Raw genomic sequence first — 18,404 nt, forward strand, 5'->3', positions numbered from 1 at the left:
ACTCACAGTGAGTGGGACCCTCCTACACCAATCATTAATGAAGAAAATGCCCATAAACTTGCCTACAGATCAGTCTCATGGTGGCATCTTCTCAGTTGAGAATCAATCCTCTTCCCTGCGAGTATCAAGCTGACAGCCCATAACTCCAGCTCCAGGGGACCTGACACCCTCTTCTGGTCTTCAAGGGTACCTGCACTCACATGCACACACACACACACACACACACACACACACACACACAAATAAATAAAATGAATCTGGTTTTAAAAAGAATTGAATGGGTGTGTAACAGTCCATACTCTGTATGATACACTCTTCCAGACATAACTCAATAACCTGAGCTGCCACTCTTGGGCATATACCCAAGGAATGCTCAATCATACCACAAGGACACATGCTCAACTATGTTCATAGCAGCACTATTTGTAATAGCCAGTGCCTGGAAACAACCTAGATGCCCATCAACTGAAGAATGGATTAAGAAAATGTGGTACTCAGTTTGGGAGGCAACTAGGCAGTGGGACTTAGTCCTGTGCTCATTGCATGAGTTGGCTGTTTCAAACCTGGAGCTTATGCAGGGACACTTGGCTCAGTCTTGGAGGAAGGGACTGGACTTGCCTGGAATGAGTCTACCAGGTTGATCGCAGTCCTCGGGGGAGGACTTGTCCTGGAGGAGGTGGGAACGGGGGGGGGGGTAGGCTGGGGGTAAAGGGAGGGGGTGGGAGGGAGAAGAATAGGGGAACCCGTGGCTGATATGTAGAACTGAATGGTATTGTAAAATTATATATATATATATATATATATATAAAAGAATTTAAAAAATGTGGTACATATACACAATGGAGTACTACTCAGCAGAGAAAAACAATAACAGCATGAAATTTGCAAGAAAATGGATGGAACTAGAAAATATCATCCTGAATAAGGTAACCCAGACTCAGAAGGACAAACATGGTATGTACTCACTCGTAAGTGGATTCTAGATGTAAAGCAAAGAACAATCAGACTGCAACCCACAGAACCAGGGAGGCTACATAGCAGGGGGGACCCTAGGAGGACTGTGGCTTATAATAAGTTTTGGTTTTACTCAATTATTGGGCAAGCCTAGTGAAACATTTCACTATTAGGATAAGAATTTGTACTATATCAGGCTGATAATAGATAAATAAATAAATAAGTATGAAAACAAAAACACCCCCTCAAAACAAAACCTGAGCTGCAAGTTAGAGCAGTTCTGAGAGTCGGGTTCCATGCAGCCATCTCTGGTGAATGGACACATTTTTCTTATGTTTTAGGGAGGGAGTGGGAAGGAGAGAGCGGCCCTGAGCTGAACTGTCCTTCAGGCAAGAGGCTTAGTAACGCAGTTGCTGCAGCATGGGCTTGCTGAAGTGGAGTTTTTGTGAGACTTCGAAGGTGTCTTCTTGTAGTGTGTAGTTTCTTAAGTGTGTGTGTGTGTGTGTGTGTGTGTGTGTGTGTGTGTGTGCACGCACGCACATGCATGTGTGCACGAGTGCTCTAGCACTCACGGAGGTCCGCGGAACACTTGAGGGACCCAGTTCTCTCCTCCCACACACATGCGGGTTCCAGTGACTGAGCTCGGGTCTCAGGCTTGCTGGGAAGAGCCTTCACCTGCTGAGCCATCCTGCTGGCCACAGGCAGGGTCTCTTGTTTCTGCCACCCTGAGACTCCAGGATAGCTGGAGGGGAGGCTTCTGTTTGCTCCATTATGACACTTGGGAACAGTGTCAGCTGTCAAGGTGTGATTCTCCTTTTACCGTGAGGAGCAATGAACTATGTTTTTGTTGTATCCATAGGTTGTATTGCTGATAAATATTTGGGGATACGGCACTGCACAAAAGTGGAATCCAGTGTCCCTTAAGCACAATATCTGGTGCTCTCAAGAACTCAGCTTTCCTAGTTTTAGCTTCCCCATTGCTCCCAATTAACGTGTGTGTGTTTGGAAGAGGGAGAGTAATTGTGGCACAAACAAGAGTCACACATGTCAGGTGTGAGCACTACCATTAAACAGCATCCTTAGCCCCTCACTGGGGGATTCTAGGCAGGGGCTCTACCACTGAGCCACACCCCAGCCCCTCACTGGGGGATTCTAGGCAGGGGCTCTACCACTGAGCCACACCCCAGCCCCTCACTGGGGGATTCTAGGCAGGGGCTCTACCACTGAGCCACACCCCAGCCCCTCTTTGGGGATTCTAGGCAGGGGCTCTGACTCTGCTGCTGAGCCAAGCTCCCAAGGCCGCGCAGTTTAAGTTTTAACTTTTGTAATGCAATATAATATGGGACTCCAATGTTTTTAAAAAGTATCCACAGTTGTCTTTAATGGCATTTCAGAAATGAACAAAACGATGCTCGCGGTGGTTGCACGCCTTTAATCCCAGCACTCGGGAGGCAGTGGCAGGCGGATCTCTGTGAGTTGGAGGCCACCCTGGTCTACACAGAGAGATCCAGGAAAGGCGCAAAGCTACACAGAACAAAACGAAAAGCAATCAGGGAAGAGCGAGCTCCCGAAAAGCGATTTCCCCTGAGTTCACTTGGTTAAAACAGCATGAAATTTATTGGCGCTTTAGCGTTCTGGGGAATGTAGTCTCTGCGAGGCAGCAGCCCTACACGCTTCCGCTGAGGCATTCTGGGAATTGTAGTTCTGGCACCAGCGGCGGCCGAGGTCGCTTCCGCTCCTGCAAGGCGAGGCTGCCTGGCAGTGGTTCTGGTGAGGGGAGATCCTGGAGCGTCCCGTGGCCCATCGTGTGGCTGGTGCTCCCGGAGGCTCCCCTCAAGGCCTGACTCTGCGCCCTGGGGAGAAGCGGCGGCGGTGGCCGGGCCCTCCCTGGCTGGACTCTGCCTGGGGCGGCGCTGCCTGGGATTCCTGGACGCATCTCAGTTGCCTGCGGAGCCCCTGGGAGAGTCTAGCTTCCCTCGGGAGCCTGGCAGAGGCGCTGTGATGACAGATGGCCGGCGTCCTGAAGCCTTAAGTGGTATGCAGCTCTGGTTCTTAAATGTAATATTTTTTGCGTTATTTATTTATTTACTTAGAGAGGGGGGCGTGCCACAGCTTGTGTATGGACAACTTGTGAGAGTCGGGTCTCTCCTTCCTCCGTGTGGGGTCCAGAGAATTGAACTCGGGCGGTCAGGCTCGGCGGCTCACCTCTGTCCCCTGAGCCATCTCACCGGCCCAAACTCCCTTTTCTTTTGAGAGGGTTTTATTGGTCATTATCTTCATGCACGTGGGAAAAGAGACTTTGTGGAGGCTCTTGCAGATGAGCAACGTTGACTAGTAATGGAACCTTTTAGAGTGAGAGTGGGGGGGCAGTTTAACTCCTACGGATGGGAACAATTATGTTAAGATAACGGATCACAATGCACAGACGCTTCTGAGCGTGAGGGTCACTCATGACACAGCGTTCGTCAGAGTTATGAGCAGCTTTGTGAAGAGTGCCCGCCGCAGCTCTGAAACTGCAGGAAATTATAGCGAGTGTGGGCTTTGCTAACCCTTCGCGCTGAGCGAGGTGGAGCACGGATGGCTGGGTGTCCTGGAGGCTTACTCTGCAGGTTAGTTTGAAGTAGGTAGAAAAGCCAGGTAGCGAAGCGCACAGACTTGCAATGCCAGCGCTTGGGGCTGAGGGAGAAGCTGAGGAAGTTGTGTGGACTGACTGTCCTGGAAATGCTCTCACACAGCCCTTCCTCCCCCAGTTGCTTCCCAGAGCCCTGCGCTGTCCCAGGTAGAAGGAGAGAACAATGACCAAGTTACAGGTAAGTCCGATCGGCTCCCCCCAGCGCTAGGGATCGAAAACAGGACCCCTACATGCTGGGCAAGCGCTCTGCAGCCAAGCCACTCTGAACTGCCTGAAAGTGCCAGGGGGTGTGGCTGAGAAGAAAGGGGAAGAGGGGGTGATGAGAGGATAAGGGGTGTATGTGCTCAAAGAACATTGCACACATGAAATTGTAAAAGAATAAATTTTGACATAGAGAAAGTGGGCCGGGGAGAGGACTCAGCAGTTAAGAGCACTGGCTGCTCTTCCAGAGGATCAGTTTGGTTCCCAGCACACACTGGATAGTTCACAATTGCCTGTAACTCCGACTCCAGGGGATCCAATGCCCTCTTCTGGCCTCCCAGGGCACCTGCACACACATTACACACAGAGACATACAACATACACATACATAAAAAAATTAAGTTCACTTACATTCTAAAAGTAACATCATTTCTCATGGTTTGCCAATTTTATTTTGCAAATGAGTTCTCCATCTTGGTGTGGTTTATGAATTTTTTTCATTTTAAAATTTTGTACTATTATTAGTGTGTGTGTAGGCGGGGTGGGGTTGGCTGTGAGCATGCCAAGGCATTCATGTAGATGTCAGAGGACAGCTTTGGGGGGTTGGGCCCTCTTCTTCCACCTTGCTGAAGCAGGGTCTCCTGTGTCTGTGACTGTGGAGACAGGCAGGTTCCTGGTGTTCATCGGCAGCCACCCTAGCCTACTTGGCAAGTTCCAGGTCCCCGAAAGACCCTGACTCAAAACCAAAAAAAGGGTGGCTAGCACCTGAGGAAGGACACCAGGGGTTGTCCCCTGGCCCCTATGTGCGTGCATGGGCACACTCATGCATGCTTGTGTACACACGTGCACACAGAAGAGCCATCCTAGACTTTACAAATAAAGAATTCTGAATCTGAAATCCATCGTGTCCCTCCAACACAAAACATTTTTAAATGATGTCATCACTCATGAAATGGGTTTCAGAGCATTTTGGATTTGGAGATGAAGGAATACCTGAGCTGTTTCCAGTACAAACTCAGCACATTACTCCTGACATGGTTTGTGCTCTCTAACTCTAAAATCCGTGCCTTCCCCTTTAACAGCAAGGGTCCTAGTGAAACCATAAAAGGCACCAATGTTCCCTACGCCAGTTTTCCTTTCTTGCCCCCCCCCCATGGAAAGGGGTGAATAGGCACTTTGTAAACAGTTGCTCAGGTCCCAGTGGCGTTGGGTATGAAACTGGGTGGCACATGTTTGCTGTCACAGGAGACGGTGACGTTCAGGGACGTGGCCGTGGTCTTCAGCGAGGAGGAGCTGGGGCTGCTGGACGCTACCCAGAGGAAGCTGTACCGAGACGTGATGCTGGAGAACTTCCGGAACCTTCTGTCAGTGGGTGAGGATGGTGGCCTGTGCCCCTTGGCAGTGTCCTCAAGTTTACCTCTGGTGTCTTCTTCAGTTACGCTCACTGCTTTCCTTTTAGGTTTATTTATTTTTTATTTTATGTATAGCTGGGTGTTTTGTCTGTTTTTTTTTTTTTTTTTTTTTTTTCTGCATGGTGCCCACAGAGGCCAGAAGAGGGCATCACATCCCCTGGAACTGGGGTAACAGATGGTGTGGAGCCGTCATGTGGGTGCTGCACACCCAACCTGGTCCCTCTGGAAGAGCAGCCGGTGTGCTGAATCATCTCTCCAGGCCCTCCACTTTATGTCTTAAAACTGCGTTTTATGCATAGAGGCTGTTCTTTAAGATTTTTTCTAAAACATTTCTCTATGTGTATGTGAGTGTGCATGAAGGTTGGTGTGTGTGTGTGTGTGTGTGTGTGTGTGTGTGTGTGTGTGTGCGCGCGTGCCTTAGTCAATGTTCTGTTACTGTGGAGAGACACCATGACCACGGCAACTTTTACAAAGGAAAGCATTTAATTGGGGCTGGCTTACAGTTTCAGAGGTTTAGTCCATTATCATCATGGTATCATGTGGCGGCATGCAGGCAGACATGATAGCTGAGAGTTCTGCATCCAGATTCAAAGGCAGTGGAAAGAGAGAGACACTGGGCTTGGCTTGGGCATGGAAAACCCCAAGCCCCGCCCCCAGTTCCTCCAGCAAGACCACACCTCCCAATAGTGCTCCTCCGTATAAGCCTATTGGGGCCGTTTTCATTCACACCACTACATTCTACTTCCTGGGCCCCATAGGTTTGTAGGCATATCGGAATGCAAAACTGCATGTAGTCCAACTTCAAAGTCCCTATCCATAGCCTAGCATAGTCTCAACAGTGTTTAAAAGTCCATAGTTCAAAGTCTCTTCTAGATTAGTGGCAGTCTCTTCACTATAATCCCCTCTAAAATAAAAATAAAAAGCAGATCACATACTTCCAACATACAATGGCACAGGGTATACATTACCGTTCCGAAACGTAGGGAAGGGAGCATAGTGAGGAAATACTGACCCAAAGCAAGACCGAAGACCAGCTGGGCAGACTCCAAACTCTGCATCTCCAGGTCTGATGTCAAATGCTCTTCAGATCTCCAGCTCCTTTCAGCTCTGTTGACTGTAACACACTTCTCCGCCTTGGCTGGTCCCGCTATCCCATGACGCTGGCATCTCCAACATCTTGGGGTCTCCAGCAAGTTCAGACTTCACACAAAGGCCTCTCTGGGCCTCCACGCAGGGACACCCCTGGCACACATCTGGCCTCAGCAGCTTTCCTTAGCTGTGGAGGGAGATTCCACAACCCCTTTCTCGTGTCTTTGACCCAGAGAGGTAAGTGCAGCTACCAGAGCCCCAGAGCTTCTGCTCTTGTGTGGGGTGCTCCCCCACACCGCCCCCAACCGAAGAGTCCTAGTGTGCCATTCCTTGCCTTAGATCCTAGGCTTCACACTTTCACTCAGTAAAATCAAGTTGTTTTGAGATTTTTGGTTTTGTGGCAAGATCTTGCTATGTAGCCCAGGCTTGCCCAGAAATTTGTCATCCTCCTGCCTCAGCTTCTCAGGCACTAGGGTGACAGGCTTCATTGACTGTGCCTGGCAAGGACCCCATCTTCCTAGGGCTCACACTTGCAGCTCTGCCAGTCTCCATTTTTTTTTCCCTGTTTTTGTCTCTGCTGCCATGGCTCGATTCTTTCAGAATGTTCTTCCCCGGTGAAGTGCCCGCTCTCTCTCAGAGACTGCATTTGTCTGCTCAGAAGTCCCCAAGGCCCTGCTCCGAGCAGCTTAAACCGTGTGTCACTCTCCACATTCTACACTCGTCTCTGCTGGTGTCTGGGCATCGCCAGACTTGTTACCGTGGACTTAGTTTGAGTTATGGTGATGTACACCACAACCCCAAGTGGACACCGAGAGGCGGCTCCAGGAAGCCTTTGGTGTCGACTATCCCGAGAAGACCTTCCGTGTTCCTCACAGGAACATCCCTCTCCTGACCCCCAACCCTGTTCCTCTCCCTCCTCCTCCCCCCACCGACTTTGTTCCCAGTGCTTCATACAAGCCCGGGGGCCCTACATCCCAGGGTCCGTGGGGCTGCTGTTTCCTTTTGCAGCTTCTGAATTTGTTTGCTTCACTCCGTGTTTCCCGTCCCGATAGCTTGCTCATGTGTCACTGTCCGGTTTCCCCGGGGACCTGTCGGGCCGTGTGGTAACGTTTGTTATTACGGTATACCGGACGGCTGCTGCTTTTGGTTGGCGTCGAGATCTACTTTGGTTTCTGAGCCCCTGCCCGCAACCCTCTGCGAGCCTGGACATCTCAGATAGTAGAGCAGGCGTCTGCAGGAAACCCACTCGCTCCTGTCCCTCCAATCTGTTCAACTCCTTCCCCAGAGAAGGCCTTCCCTACTCAGCAGGCGTGTTTGGAGCCTTGCTCTCTGAACGCTTTAGCTGCCTTCTAGTAGTTTCCAAGTGAGCGCGTGTGATGAAGTCATTCCAGTCGCGTCCTACACACGTGTGCCCCCACGGTGGCTTCCTCGAGCTGGACCTTGGTTTCTGGGCCTTTACTGTTCCATTCAGTCCCTATGTATCTCTCGTCTTCTGCTCAGCCCTGAAGTTCCTCTGCCTTCCCATTACACTCTCAACCTGGCCCTCAGTCAGGTGAACCAGATCGGTCTTCACGTTGCCTGCAGACAGGTTCGGATCGGGCAGGTCTGGTCCTCCCTGCTCCCTCCAGTCTCAGGGAGTACATGGGTACTTCAGCCCACACCATCCCTCAAGTGTCAACACCCCGATGCTGAAAAGTGCTCCCCACCCCATTATCAGTCTGGACGGCCGTACACAGGCTGTGTGAAGCAGGTGTGAGGCAGGGGCTGTCGGTGACCTTGAGCCTTCACTCCTGGGCTCACCCCGAATTTCCCACCACGTCAAACTCTTGAGTGCATGCTCTCTTCATTGTAGACCCTGGTTTCCAGAGCTCCTGCAAGTTTATCTTCAACAATGGTCTCTTCAGTGTTTCCAGAGAGAAATGAGAACTTGGCCCTTCGATGTCCCCAACCTTGCTGATGTCACCTTGTGTTCTCTGTCCTTTCAGGAGGCCAGGGTCCAAACAAGATGGAGGTTCTTCATGCAATAGGATTAAGGTGCCTCTCACTGGGGCGGCTTCCATGCTGGCAATTGATGATCCCTGATGTCAACACACTGGCCAGAACTCCAGGTGCTGTGGTCAACACTCAGGGAAAAGGTTCTCACTTCCTGGAGCAATGTCACTCCTGCCACGGGGGAGCAGAAGAGCCGCCCTGGGCCTCCAGGGATGATGGCCGCCTTGAGAGTCTCACAGGAGACCATTCTAGCACTACTGACAACCAAGAATGTCCCTCTGCGGGAGTCCCGAGTTCTTGGAGAAAAACACATCTTAGCGAGAGGCGGAACCATCGGAGACACTGTCGGCAGCCTCCAGTGAAAACCAAGCCGCGGCTGTCAGCCCCGGATGTTGACATTCTGAGTTGCATTTCCCACCACGATAACGATGCGCTGCACAAAGGAGACAGAGCCCCCAGCAGTGGCGACTGTAGGAAAGTCAGCTTTGCTGTGTCGCCCCGCGCCCCACATCGTGTTTACACGGAACGGAAAGCCTATCAGTGCGGCAAGAGTGAAGAAGCCTTCGGTGACAGCCCCGGTCTGGGACTCCATCAACAGGTCCTCTTAGGAAACAAGTCCCCTGTACACAGGACGCACGGGGACACCGGGCATAGCTCCAGTGTCCCCAGTCAACCAAGTGGTCACCCGGGAAGAAGGCGCTACTGGTGTCGCGAGTGTGGCAAGGGCTTCAGTCAAAGCTCCAATCTGCAGACTCACCAGAGAGTGCACACGGGGGAGAAGCCCTATACCTGCCCCGAGTGCGGGAAGAGTTTCAACCAGAGCTCACATCTGTACGCGCATCTGCCCATCCACACGGGCGAGAAGCCCTACCGCTGCGACAGCTGTGGGAAAGGCTTCAGCCGCAGCACCGACCTCAACATCCACTGCCGAGTCCACACCGGAGAGAAACCTTACAAATGCGAGGCGTGCGGGAAGGGCTTCACGCAGAGGTCACACCTCCAGGCCCACGAGAGAATCCACACCGGAGAGAAGCCGTATAAATGTGGAGACTGTGGCAAACGCTTCAGCTGTAGCTCGAACCTCCACACCCACCAGAGGGTCCACACGGAGGAAAAGCCCTACAAGTGTGACGCGTGTGGGAAGTGCTTCAGCCTGAGCTTCAACCTTCACAGTCACCAGCGAGTCCACACCGGGGAGAAGCCATATAAATGCGAAGAGTGCGGGAAGGGTTTCAGCTCGGCCTCGAGCTTCCAAAGCCATCAGCGGGTGCACACGGGAGAGAAGCCATTTCGCTGCAGTGTGTGTGGGAAGGGCTTCAGTCAGAGCTCTTATTTTCAAGCCCACCAGAGAGTTCACACCGGGGAAAAACCATACAAGTGCGATGTGTGTGGGAAGCGCTTCAACTGGAGCTTGAACCTTCACAATCACCAGAGGGTCCACACAGGAGAGAAACCCTATAAATGTGAGGCGTGTGGCAAGGGCTTCAGTCAGGCCTCGAATCTGCAGGCCCATCAGAGCGTCCACACCGGGGAGAGGCCGTTCAAATGCAACGCGTGCCCGAAGCGGTTCAGCCAGGCCTCCCACCTCCAGGCCCACCAGAGGGTGCACACGGGGGAGAAGCCCTACACATGTGACACCTGTGGGAAAGCCTTCAGCCAGAGGTCCAATCTCCAAGTCCACCAGATCATCCACACCGGGGAGAAGCCATTCAAGTGTGAGGAATGTGGAAAGGAATTCAGCTGGAGCGCGGGGCTTAGCGCTCACCAGAGGGTCCACACGGGTGAGAAACCCTACACATGCCAGCAGTGTGGGAAAGGCTTCAGTCAGGCCTCACACTTCCACACGCACCAGAGGGTCCACACCGGGGAGAGGCCCTACATCTGCAGCATCTGCTGTAAGGGCTTCAGTCAGAGATCACATCTGGTCTACCACCAGCGGGTCCATAGTGCTGGCAATCTGTAGGAGCTTTGTATTGCTGACAGGTGGAGCCCTGTCAGGCATCTGCTCTCCCTGGAAATCCGTGCTGCTGATTGTTAGAAGTTCTTCAGAACCAGGAGCCTTTGGGGACTTCGAACGGATGGTGCGCTTCTGTTTGAGAGATGGATTCTTGACAAATGTCGGAAATCACGGATGAGAGGAAAATTGTTCTATAAATGCACAGTCACCAGGAATGAGAGTTGCCACCCTCAGGACATGACACAGCAGGAAAATCTCAGCATCCATCCAGGTCTCCGCAGAGGCCACAGGAAAGGCTTTAACCAAAGTGGGAGATTGGCAGGTGTTGACTGACCTGTCACTTCCTCAAAGGAAGCGCTCCTCTGTATTCTGCTATGCAGAGCTGTGTGTGGCCCAGGGCCCCACAATTCCTGAAGCAAGTGGAGAAGGGCCCTCTAAGCAAGACTCATTTGAAAACGCTAGCCCGTCTCCAACCTTGCATTCATATTGATTCATATTCATCAGTAATCCCATAGAAAGCCTTAAAGTAGCTTCTGGAAGGCACAGGCTTCCACTCACATCTGTAGTGTGTGGCCTGCCTCATGTAGCCATGGTGCTTTGTACAGCATAGCAACTTTGTACTGTGTGATTTTTAGTATTTGTACTTTATAAGACTAAAACGGTGCTTAAAAAAAAAAGTCCTGTATTTATCAGACTAGGAACATGAACTGAAATGTATGCCATTGGAAGTTTGGGCCCCGAGTTCATTGGGACAGGGTTTTTACTGTAATGAACACTGCAGATGTTTTTTTTACAAAGTATTTACTGTTGACAAAAAGTTCTTAGTAAACTTGAGTGGTTAGTTAGTTGCTTCTCCCCTTTCCCTCTGGTCTCAGGTCAGATTGTCCTCCTTGCTCACTCTCTCTGAGCTTCTTGTGGGAGCCAGCTTCTGCCCCGTGTGAGCAGCTTCTGCCCCGTGTGAGCAGCTTCTGCTCCGTGCTAGCTTCTGCCCTGTGTGAGCAGCTTCTGCCCCGTGTGAGCAGCTTCTGCCCTGTGTGAGCAGCTTCTGCCCCGTGTGAGCAGCTTCTGCCCTGTGCCAGCTTCTGCCCCATGAGAGCAGCTTCTGCCCCGTGTGAGCAGCTTCTGCCCCGTGTGAGCAGCTTCTGCCCTGTGTGAGCAGCTTCTGCCCCGTGTGAGCAGCTTCTGCCCCATGCCAGCTTCTGCCCCATGAGAGCAGCTTCTGCCCTGTGTGAGCAGCTTCTGCCCCGTGTGAGCAGCTTCTGCCCCTTGTGAGCAGCTTCTGCCCCGTGTGAGCAGCTTTTGCCCTGTGTGAGCGGCTTCTGCCCCGTGTGAGCAGCTTCTGCCCCGTGTTTTAGACTCTTTTTTTTTTTTTTGGGTTTTTCGAGACAGGGTTTCTCTGTGTAGCTTTGCGCCTTTCCTGGGACTCACTTGGTAGCCCAGGCTGGCCTCGAACTCACAGAGATCCGCCTGCCTCTGCCTCCCGAGTGCTGGGATTAAAGGTGTGCGCCACCACCGCCCGGCCCGCGTTTTCTTAATGTTTCCTCTCACCACATGACCGTAGTTTGTGCCAAGTTGGCAAACTGATTAGTACACATACACACTCAACCATGGCAAGCAGATGGAAGGAGCCTTCATTTGTTTTTACCCATAACCCCTACCGCAACTTGGGAAGGACAGGCAGAAAGATCAGAAGTTGAAGGTCATCCTCAGCTAAGAAGTGGTGTGTGAGGCCAGCCTGGGCTACATAAAGCCCTATCAAAAATAAATAAATAAATAAATAAATAAAAAAGGAAAAAGAGAAAAGGGCCAGGTGTGGGGATGCACACCTGAAACCCCAGCATTGGGGAGGGTGAGGCAGGAGGGTGTAGAACCACAGGCCAGAGTAAAGACTGTCTCAGAAAGCAAAGGGAGAATGTGACTTGATTGGCTACACCCTCGTTAAGGAGCCAACGGTTGCAGAGTAACTAGTTTACAGCAGACTTTACTAACGGAGGACCATGGCTCCTGCTCCCAGCCTGTAGGGCCCTGGGGAAGGTGTTAGGTTCAAATCCATGGCCTGCACAAGGTATTTTCCCCTGCCTCAGATTCCTGGGGCCAAGGACTCAGAGGACAACAGCTTTCCTTTCTGGATTCTTCTGGATCTCGTCTGTATTTGTGAGCATCTGCAGGCACATGTGGGGAGAATCTCAGTGTATCTCACCTAGGGGCCCTCAGAGTTCTTCCAGGCTCTTCTGTCAACCCACTTTTGTTTATTATTTACTTATTTGTTTGCCAATGTATTTTCAAAGCTCATTCCGGTTTCGGGTGTCTGCATCATGGCAGAGGTGTGAGAGCTCATCTTACTGCAGAAGTGGTTCTGGAGGAGGTCTCTCCATCCCTGATCTCACAGGGGCTCTTTTTGTTCTGTTTGTGGGACCAGGTCTCACTGCAGCCTTCTGTCCTGGAACTTGCTATGTAGACGAGGCTGACTTCAAGTCACAGACCCACTTGCCTCTACCTCTGAATGCTGGGATCAAAAGGGTAAAATGGCTTAGTGTTAAGAACTCTGGTTGCTCTTGCAGAGGGCACAGGTTGTGTTCCCAGCACTTACATGGTGGCTCACAACTGCATGGTAAATCCAGTTCCAGGATCTTATGCCCTCTTCTGGCCTCTGAAGGCACTGCACGAAAAGTAAATTTTTAAAGAAAAAAACTTTTTTCTCGATCTCTGCTAGTGTTTGGCAGATTTGCAACGAATGGAAGGTTAGTATTTTGTAATGCAGAGCTAAACATGACAGTATCCAAAAACATTAAATACTAAATGATTAGACTCAACAATATATTGTCCATGAAAGAGAAATGAATGAACTAGCAGACAGGGTGATAGAAACTACACAATCCAAACCACAGACAAAATAGACTGAAAAAGGATTACCAGACCACAGGTGTGGGGTAATCTTTACCCCTTTAATCCCAGCACTTGAGGGGCAGAGGTAGGTGGATCTCTGTGAGTTGGAGGACAGCCTGGTCTACAGGGCAAGTTCCAGGACAGCCAGGGCTACACAGAGAAACCCTGTCTCCAAAAACCAAAGAAAACCAAAAAAAAAAAAAAAAAAAAAAAAAGAGGAAGAGGAAGGAGAAGAGGAGGAGGAGAAAGAGGAGGAATTAAAAGATTGAGGGAGCTGGTGAGGGGGCCTGAGTTCAGTCCCAAGAGTCCATGCGGCAAAGCATTTCTCTGATCCCATAAGCCCACCCCCGCCCCAGCACACACACACATCGAATGGTGAGGGATCCCACCTGTAATCCCAGCACCTGGGAGGCTAAGGCAGGACTGGATCTAGGGGCAGCCCTGGAGCTGAGAGAATGGCTGTCTGCCCAGAGGTCTTCTGGGGGACACACCCATCGGCAGTCACCCACAGGCAGCCACCCATGGTCCCACTGTGGATTTTGAAATGTCCCCGTATGCAATGCCAGCCTGTATGCTGTGGTGCTGCAAAAACAGTCGTGCCCACCCAGGATCTTAAGGGAGAAACGCCCTCCTGTGCCACCAGTAGCAGGCTTCCAGGCTGTTGTGTGGCCTTCTGACACTCTCAGGACTGCCGAGAGAGTTGGAAGGTAAGGTGCGTTCATGGGAATCTAGGGATGTGGGAATGAACAAACCAGAACCAGAAATGATATCTCAGACTTCTGTAAACAAGTTCACAGTGTATTTCCTTGAGAAAGAGGTGAATTTTGTATATGTAGTTTTTCAGATAGAGTTTCATGTACTCCAGGCTAGCCTCCTTGTAAGGAACTAATGATAACCTTGAGCTCCTGAGCCCCTGCCTCAACCTTCAAAAGACTAGGATAACAGGCTTGTTCCAGAACAATCTTTTTATGTGAGCCCAAGGCTCAGACCCAGGCTCCGTGCATGCTGGGCACACACTCTGTGATCTGAGCATGGTTCAGAACATCTCCTTTTGTTCAGTCTCTATGGATGCTGGTAGCTACTTGTTGAGTGATACCATACCCAGAAGCATGGAGAGGCTAAAATAATGTCCACTGCACTGGAAATCTGACCTCTGGGGGCCTTTCTTGCCTCTGTGTTATAGACAGGAGACATCTGGTCACTTCCCAGAATTCATCCACACTGATTCCTGGCCCATTGTGGAATCTCTGACCTTAGCTAACTATAGAAAGGTCTAATGATAGTGAATTTTTCACTCAGTGAATTAAGTGAATGTACCAAGTTGGGATCCTAGAAATTAAAGCACTCCCCAAAAATCATGGAGCAGATGATGTTGGCCATGGCAGAGTAAAAGAGAGGGCTCTGTTCATATGGGCCCCTGGAAACAAGAGGTACATCACAGAGGTCTAGGTGTCCCCTACATTGTCCCTCTGGCTGACTCTCACATGGCTGGTGCCATCTCCAGGTTTGCCTGTACTTCTGAAATGTTGCTGTGTCTATTGTTCTCTAGTCATGGTGTGACTCCTTGTGCACCTGTGTCTCTCTGGTCTCATCTCTGACTCTCTGAGAGTCTGTTCTCCTTTCATACCCTTTATCTTGGTTACTCTTCTATTGCTCTGCTAAGACACCATGACCAGCTCAGCTGAGAGGAAAAAAAGAATTTACTGGGGCTACAGTTTCAGAGGTGAGACCATGACCATCATGTCAGGAACATGCAAGCAGGTGGACAGTCATGGTGCTGAATCAGTACCTGAGAGCTTACATCTCATCCATGTCAGGAGGCAGACAGAGAGCTATCTGAGAAAGGCATGAGCTTTGGAAACCTCAAAGCCCATCCCCAGTGACACACCTCCTCCATCAAGGCCACACCTTCTAATACTTTCCAAACATTTCCACCAACTGGGGACCAAGTATTCAAATATATGAGCCAGTGGGGCTATTCTCACTCAAACTACCACATCCTGGTTTGTCTCACATCCATCTGTCCTTCCCACCCAGACACTTTGTGTCTCTGTTATCTATTTCTAGAATCACATATGTTAGTTCTAATTTTTTTCTGTGAAACTTCTATTTCAAAATGTATCCTTGGATCTTTAACTTGTCATCCTCCATCCCCACCCCAAGAACATGTCTCTACATCACTCTTCTGGATCTTTAGCAATCACACTCTCCATCTCTGTGTCTCCAACATGTTGACCTCCTGCACACACACCTGGGACTCAGCTCAGGTTTTCCAAAGCTCCACCAGCAGACCACAAACCTCCACCTTGATTCCAGCCTCCCTGCTCCCATTTTCAGGTACAAAGAACATCGTGGTGGTCAAACAGAACCCCTTGAGGAAGCTCTAAGTCTTTCTTTGGCCAAAAAAATATAATAATAATAATAATAATCATCATCATCATCATCCCTAAGAGTGGGGTGAGTGGGATTTTCCTTCCCACTAACCTCAGGACCATCCCCCACTCACAACTTCCCGGAAGATGGATCAATGATGGCCATGAGCCCTTGGCCAGGGAAAGAAAGCCTCAGCCTGATCCACTAGGGCCTCCCATATTGCTTCATATCCACGCAGGACTAGAACATGCTGAGACCCATGTAAGCTGTGACAGTATCTCCATATTCCCCTCCTGGCTACAAGGCAGAGCCCAGACCTCACAAGCTGACCCTGGTGATGGGTCCTTCCTCTCTGGATCACACTCCCAAGGTTGTCTGGGTCTCATCAGGGAAGAACCCTGTTGTTGGAGGGCTTCTCTCCAGCTTCCACCAAGCCCCGCAGTCCCACAATCCACATGTAAAATAATCACTCAGATGTTTATAATACTTATAAATTGTATGGCCATGGCAGGCTTCTTGCTAACTGTTCTTGAATCTTAAATTAACCCATTTCTATAAATCTGTACCTTGCCACGTGGCTGGTGGCTTACCGGTGTCTTTATATGCTGCTTCTCCTCGAAGCGGCTGGCAGTGACCCCTCCTTCTTCCTGTTTCCCCAATTCTCCTTTCTCCTTGTCCCGCCTACACTTCCTGTCTGGTCACTGGCCATCAGTGTTTTATTTATATAGAATGATAGCCACAGCACTTCCCCCTTTCTTCTTTTTTTAAAAAGGAAGGTTTTAACTTTAACATGGTAAAATTACATATAACAAAACAATTATCAAGCAAGAATTGCAGTTACAATATTAAAGAAGATGTCCTATCTATCTTATATTTGTGAGTTTAAGGTTTTATATCTAACTTATCTTTTATCATAACCGAGGAAATTATAACTATCTAGTCTTTTTCCACATCAAAGACTTGAGAAATGGTAGATGGATGCAAACAACTTTTGGGAATCTTGCAAAAGTAGACCAAGACAGCTGGCAGCCTGGACAGTCACCTAATGTTTCTTAGCATTGTTGGTGCATTCAAATTGGCTACAGGCCTAGAGTATCTAACAGACCATTTTTAGAAGCAGGAATTCTGAAAGACCATCTTACCCTGTCTTGGCAGAGTACAGTGGTCGCTTTCCTTGTGTCCCGCTTGTCCAGAAAGGACAGCATTGCATTCGTACTGTTAGCCGTCAAGGCAAGGGCAGATTTTTTTGTCCAGTAGGCCATTTTGTGCCAAGAAGACAAACTTCTAAATGGAAGTGTCTTAGAAGCCCAACATTCTCTCGGGATCAAATTGGTGCAGCCAGGAGCAATTGTGTCTCACGTCAAAAAAATTCTAAGTTATTTAAATGCCATATTCTCTAGGTCTATGAAGTGTTTGAAGATTACCTATCTGAAATATATCTATGTATACCTACAAGACTTAACTAACATGGCTACAAATATGATTATCATAGATGACTAATTATTAATCTATTTTTTAATTATCCATTACAATTTTAAATGAGTTACATAAACATAATACCTCAAACAAGAATAGAAATATATATATACAGTATAACAAAATTAACTTGAAGTTTGTATCAATAAACTAAAATTTATAACAATATAAAACATTTTAAACATAAACTAAAATCTATACCAATGTAAAATATTTTAAACAAGTTGTTCTTTAAAAGTAGATTCATTAATCTACCCCTTTATCTTATCATCTCTATATCCTCCTATATATCTATATCAGAACCAAAACTGGAGCTCTGTGGTTTCATGTGACCATCTCTCATCTCTCCTTCCCTGAGGGCCCTGGTCCCAGCTTTTTTGAGAACCTTCCCAGCTTCAGACTTTATGAGATTCACAGTCTTCACACAAGCAAATGTTACTCTCCAGATGGAGACCACACTATGTCTACCTGCACCTTTCTCCCTACCTACCTTCCAACTGTTCCTTCTCATAAGAATTCTAGAAGCTTCTCTAGTGCCACAGCACAGCTGAAAGAAGAGATTTCCCAGCCTGATTTGGAGATGTCTGTTGAACCATGGACTTGCAACTCTTTGCTGCCTGTGAGCATCACTTCCTTCCTCCCACCTCCTGCCTCCTCACCCTGACCTCCTCCCCATCTCACCCCTTGGAAAGATGTGAGTAGCTCACGAGGTCTGTTTGTGAAATGTTCTCCAGCAAAGGCAGAAGCCATTGTCTAGGAGAGAGACAGTCCTTGAGCCGGAGCCATCTGAGATCCAGACTAACAAGATTCAGGAGAAGCCAGAGTGCCATGGTTCTACCTCAGCATGTAGCACAGTCCCATCTCTCTCTCTCTCTCTCTCTCTCTCTCTCTCTCTCTCTCTCTCTCTCTCCTCTCTCTCTCTCTTCCGGAGTTGAGGACCAAACCCAGGCCTTGTGCTTGCTAGGCAAGTGCTCTACCACTGAGCTAAATCCCCAACCCCTCCCTTTTTTCTTGAAGACAGACTGATCTGTTTGTTGTCCTGTTTCTGTGGTTGGTGGAAGAGAGTGAGCCAGGAATCTACTTTGGCAAAGCTCCTGGTAACTCTCCGTAGGCTGCAGGGAGCTTGGTAACTAAGGTGGAAATTTAGAATCTCAGAGGTGAGTTGAGAGCTGCCTGCTGATTGGCCAATGGCTTCCTAGAGACACCTTCCTAGGTGATGATGTTAAATAAATGACACTTCCCACAAGCACCTGCTTGTCCCAGCAGTGTGGTGTGCAGAGGCTGAGTTTCAGGGGACACTGCTCAAAGGGTGGCTCCCAGACACTTCTGTCAGAAGGTGACAAGACAGCAAGAGCAGATGGTTCACAGAACTGGGTCAGTCTGGAGAGTCTGGGGACGAGGATTTACTCTGGTCATCTGAGGGGAGTGACAG

General features: G+C 49.5%; 1 protein-coding gene across 3 annotated transcripts; it reads left to right on the forward strand.

Annotated features, from left to right (window-relative positions):
* Positions 1-2,652: 2,652 nt before the first annotated feature.
* Positions 2,653-11,081, forward strand: LOC102915536 (uncharacterized). Of its 3 annotated transcripts, none has more exons than XM_015988376.3 (4): positions 2,653-2,989; positions 3,705-3,764; positions 5,033-5,159; positions 8,274-11,081. In XM_015988376.3, the coding sequence occupies exons 2-4, from the start codon at positions 3,750-3,752 to the stop codon at positions 10,241-10,243; spliced, it is 2,112 nt and encodes a 703-aa protein (XP_015843862.1). In that variant the 5' UTR covers positions 2,653-2,989; positions 3,705-3,749; the 3' UTR covers positions 10,244-11,081. The 3 variants fall into 3 exon arrangements, with proteins under 3 accessions (XP_015843862.1, XP_076429339.1, XP_076429334.1); XM_076573219.1 differs by having other exon boundaries at positions 2,920-3,012; positions 8,274-10,379; XM_076573224.1 differs by lacking the exon at positions 5,033-5,159 and having other exon boundaries at positions 2,671-2,989; positions 8,274-10,904.
* The last annotated feature ends 7,323 nt before the right edge of the window (positions 11,082-18,404 follow it).

Source organism: Peromyscus maniculatus, chromosome 1, assembly GCF_049852395.1.
Source record: "Peromyscus maniculatus bairdii isolate BWxNUB_F1_BW_parent chromosome 1, HU_Pman_BW_mat_3.1, whole genome shotgun sequence".
Classification (NCBI taxonomy): Eukaryota; Metazoa; Chordata; class Mammalia; order Rodentia; family Cricetidae; genus Peromyscus; species Peromyscus maniculatus.

Excerpts from the sequence above, each read along its gene's own strand:
- LOC102915536 (XM_015988376.3), top strand. Across the intron at positions 5,160-8,273 it reads CCGGAACCTTCTGTCAGTGG|GAGGCCAGGGTCCAAACAAG; the intron begins GTGAGGATGGTG and ends CTGTCCTTTCAG.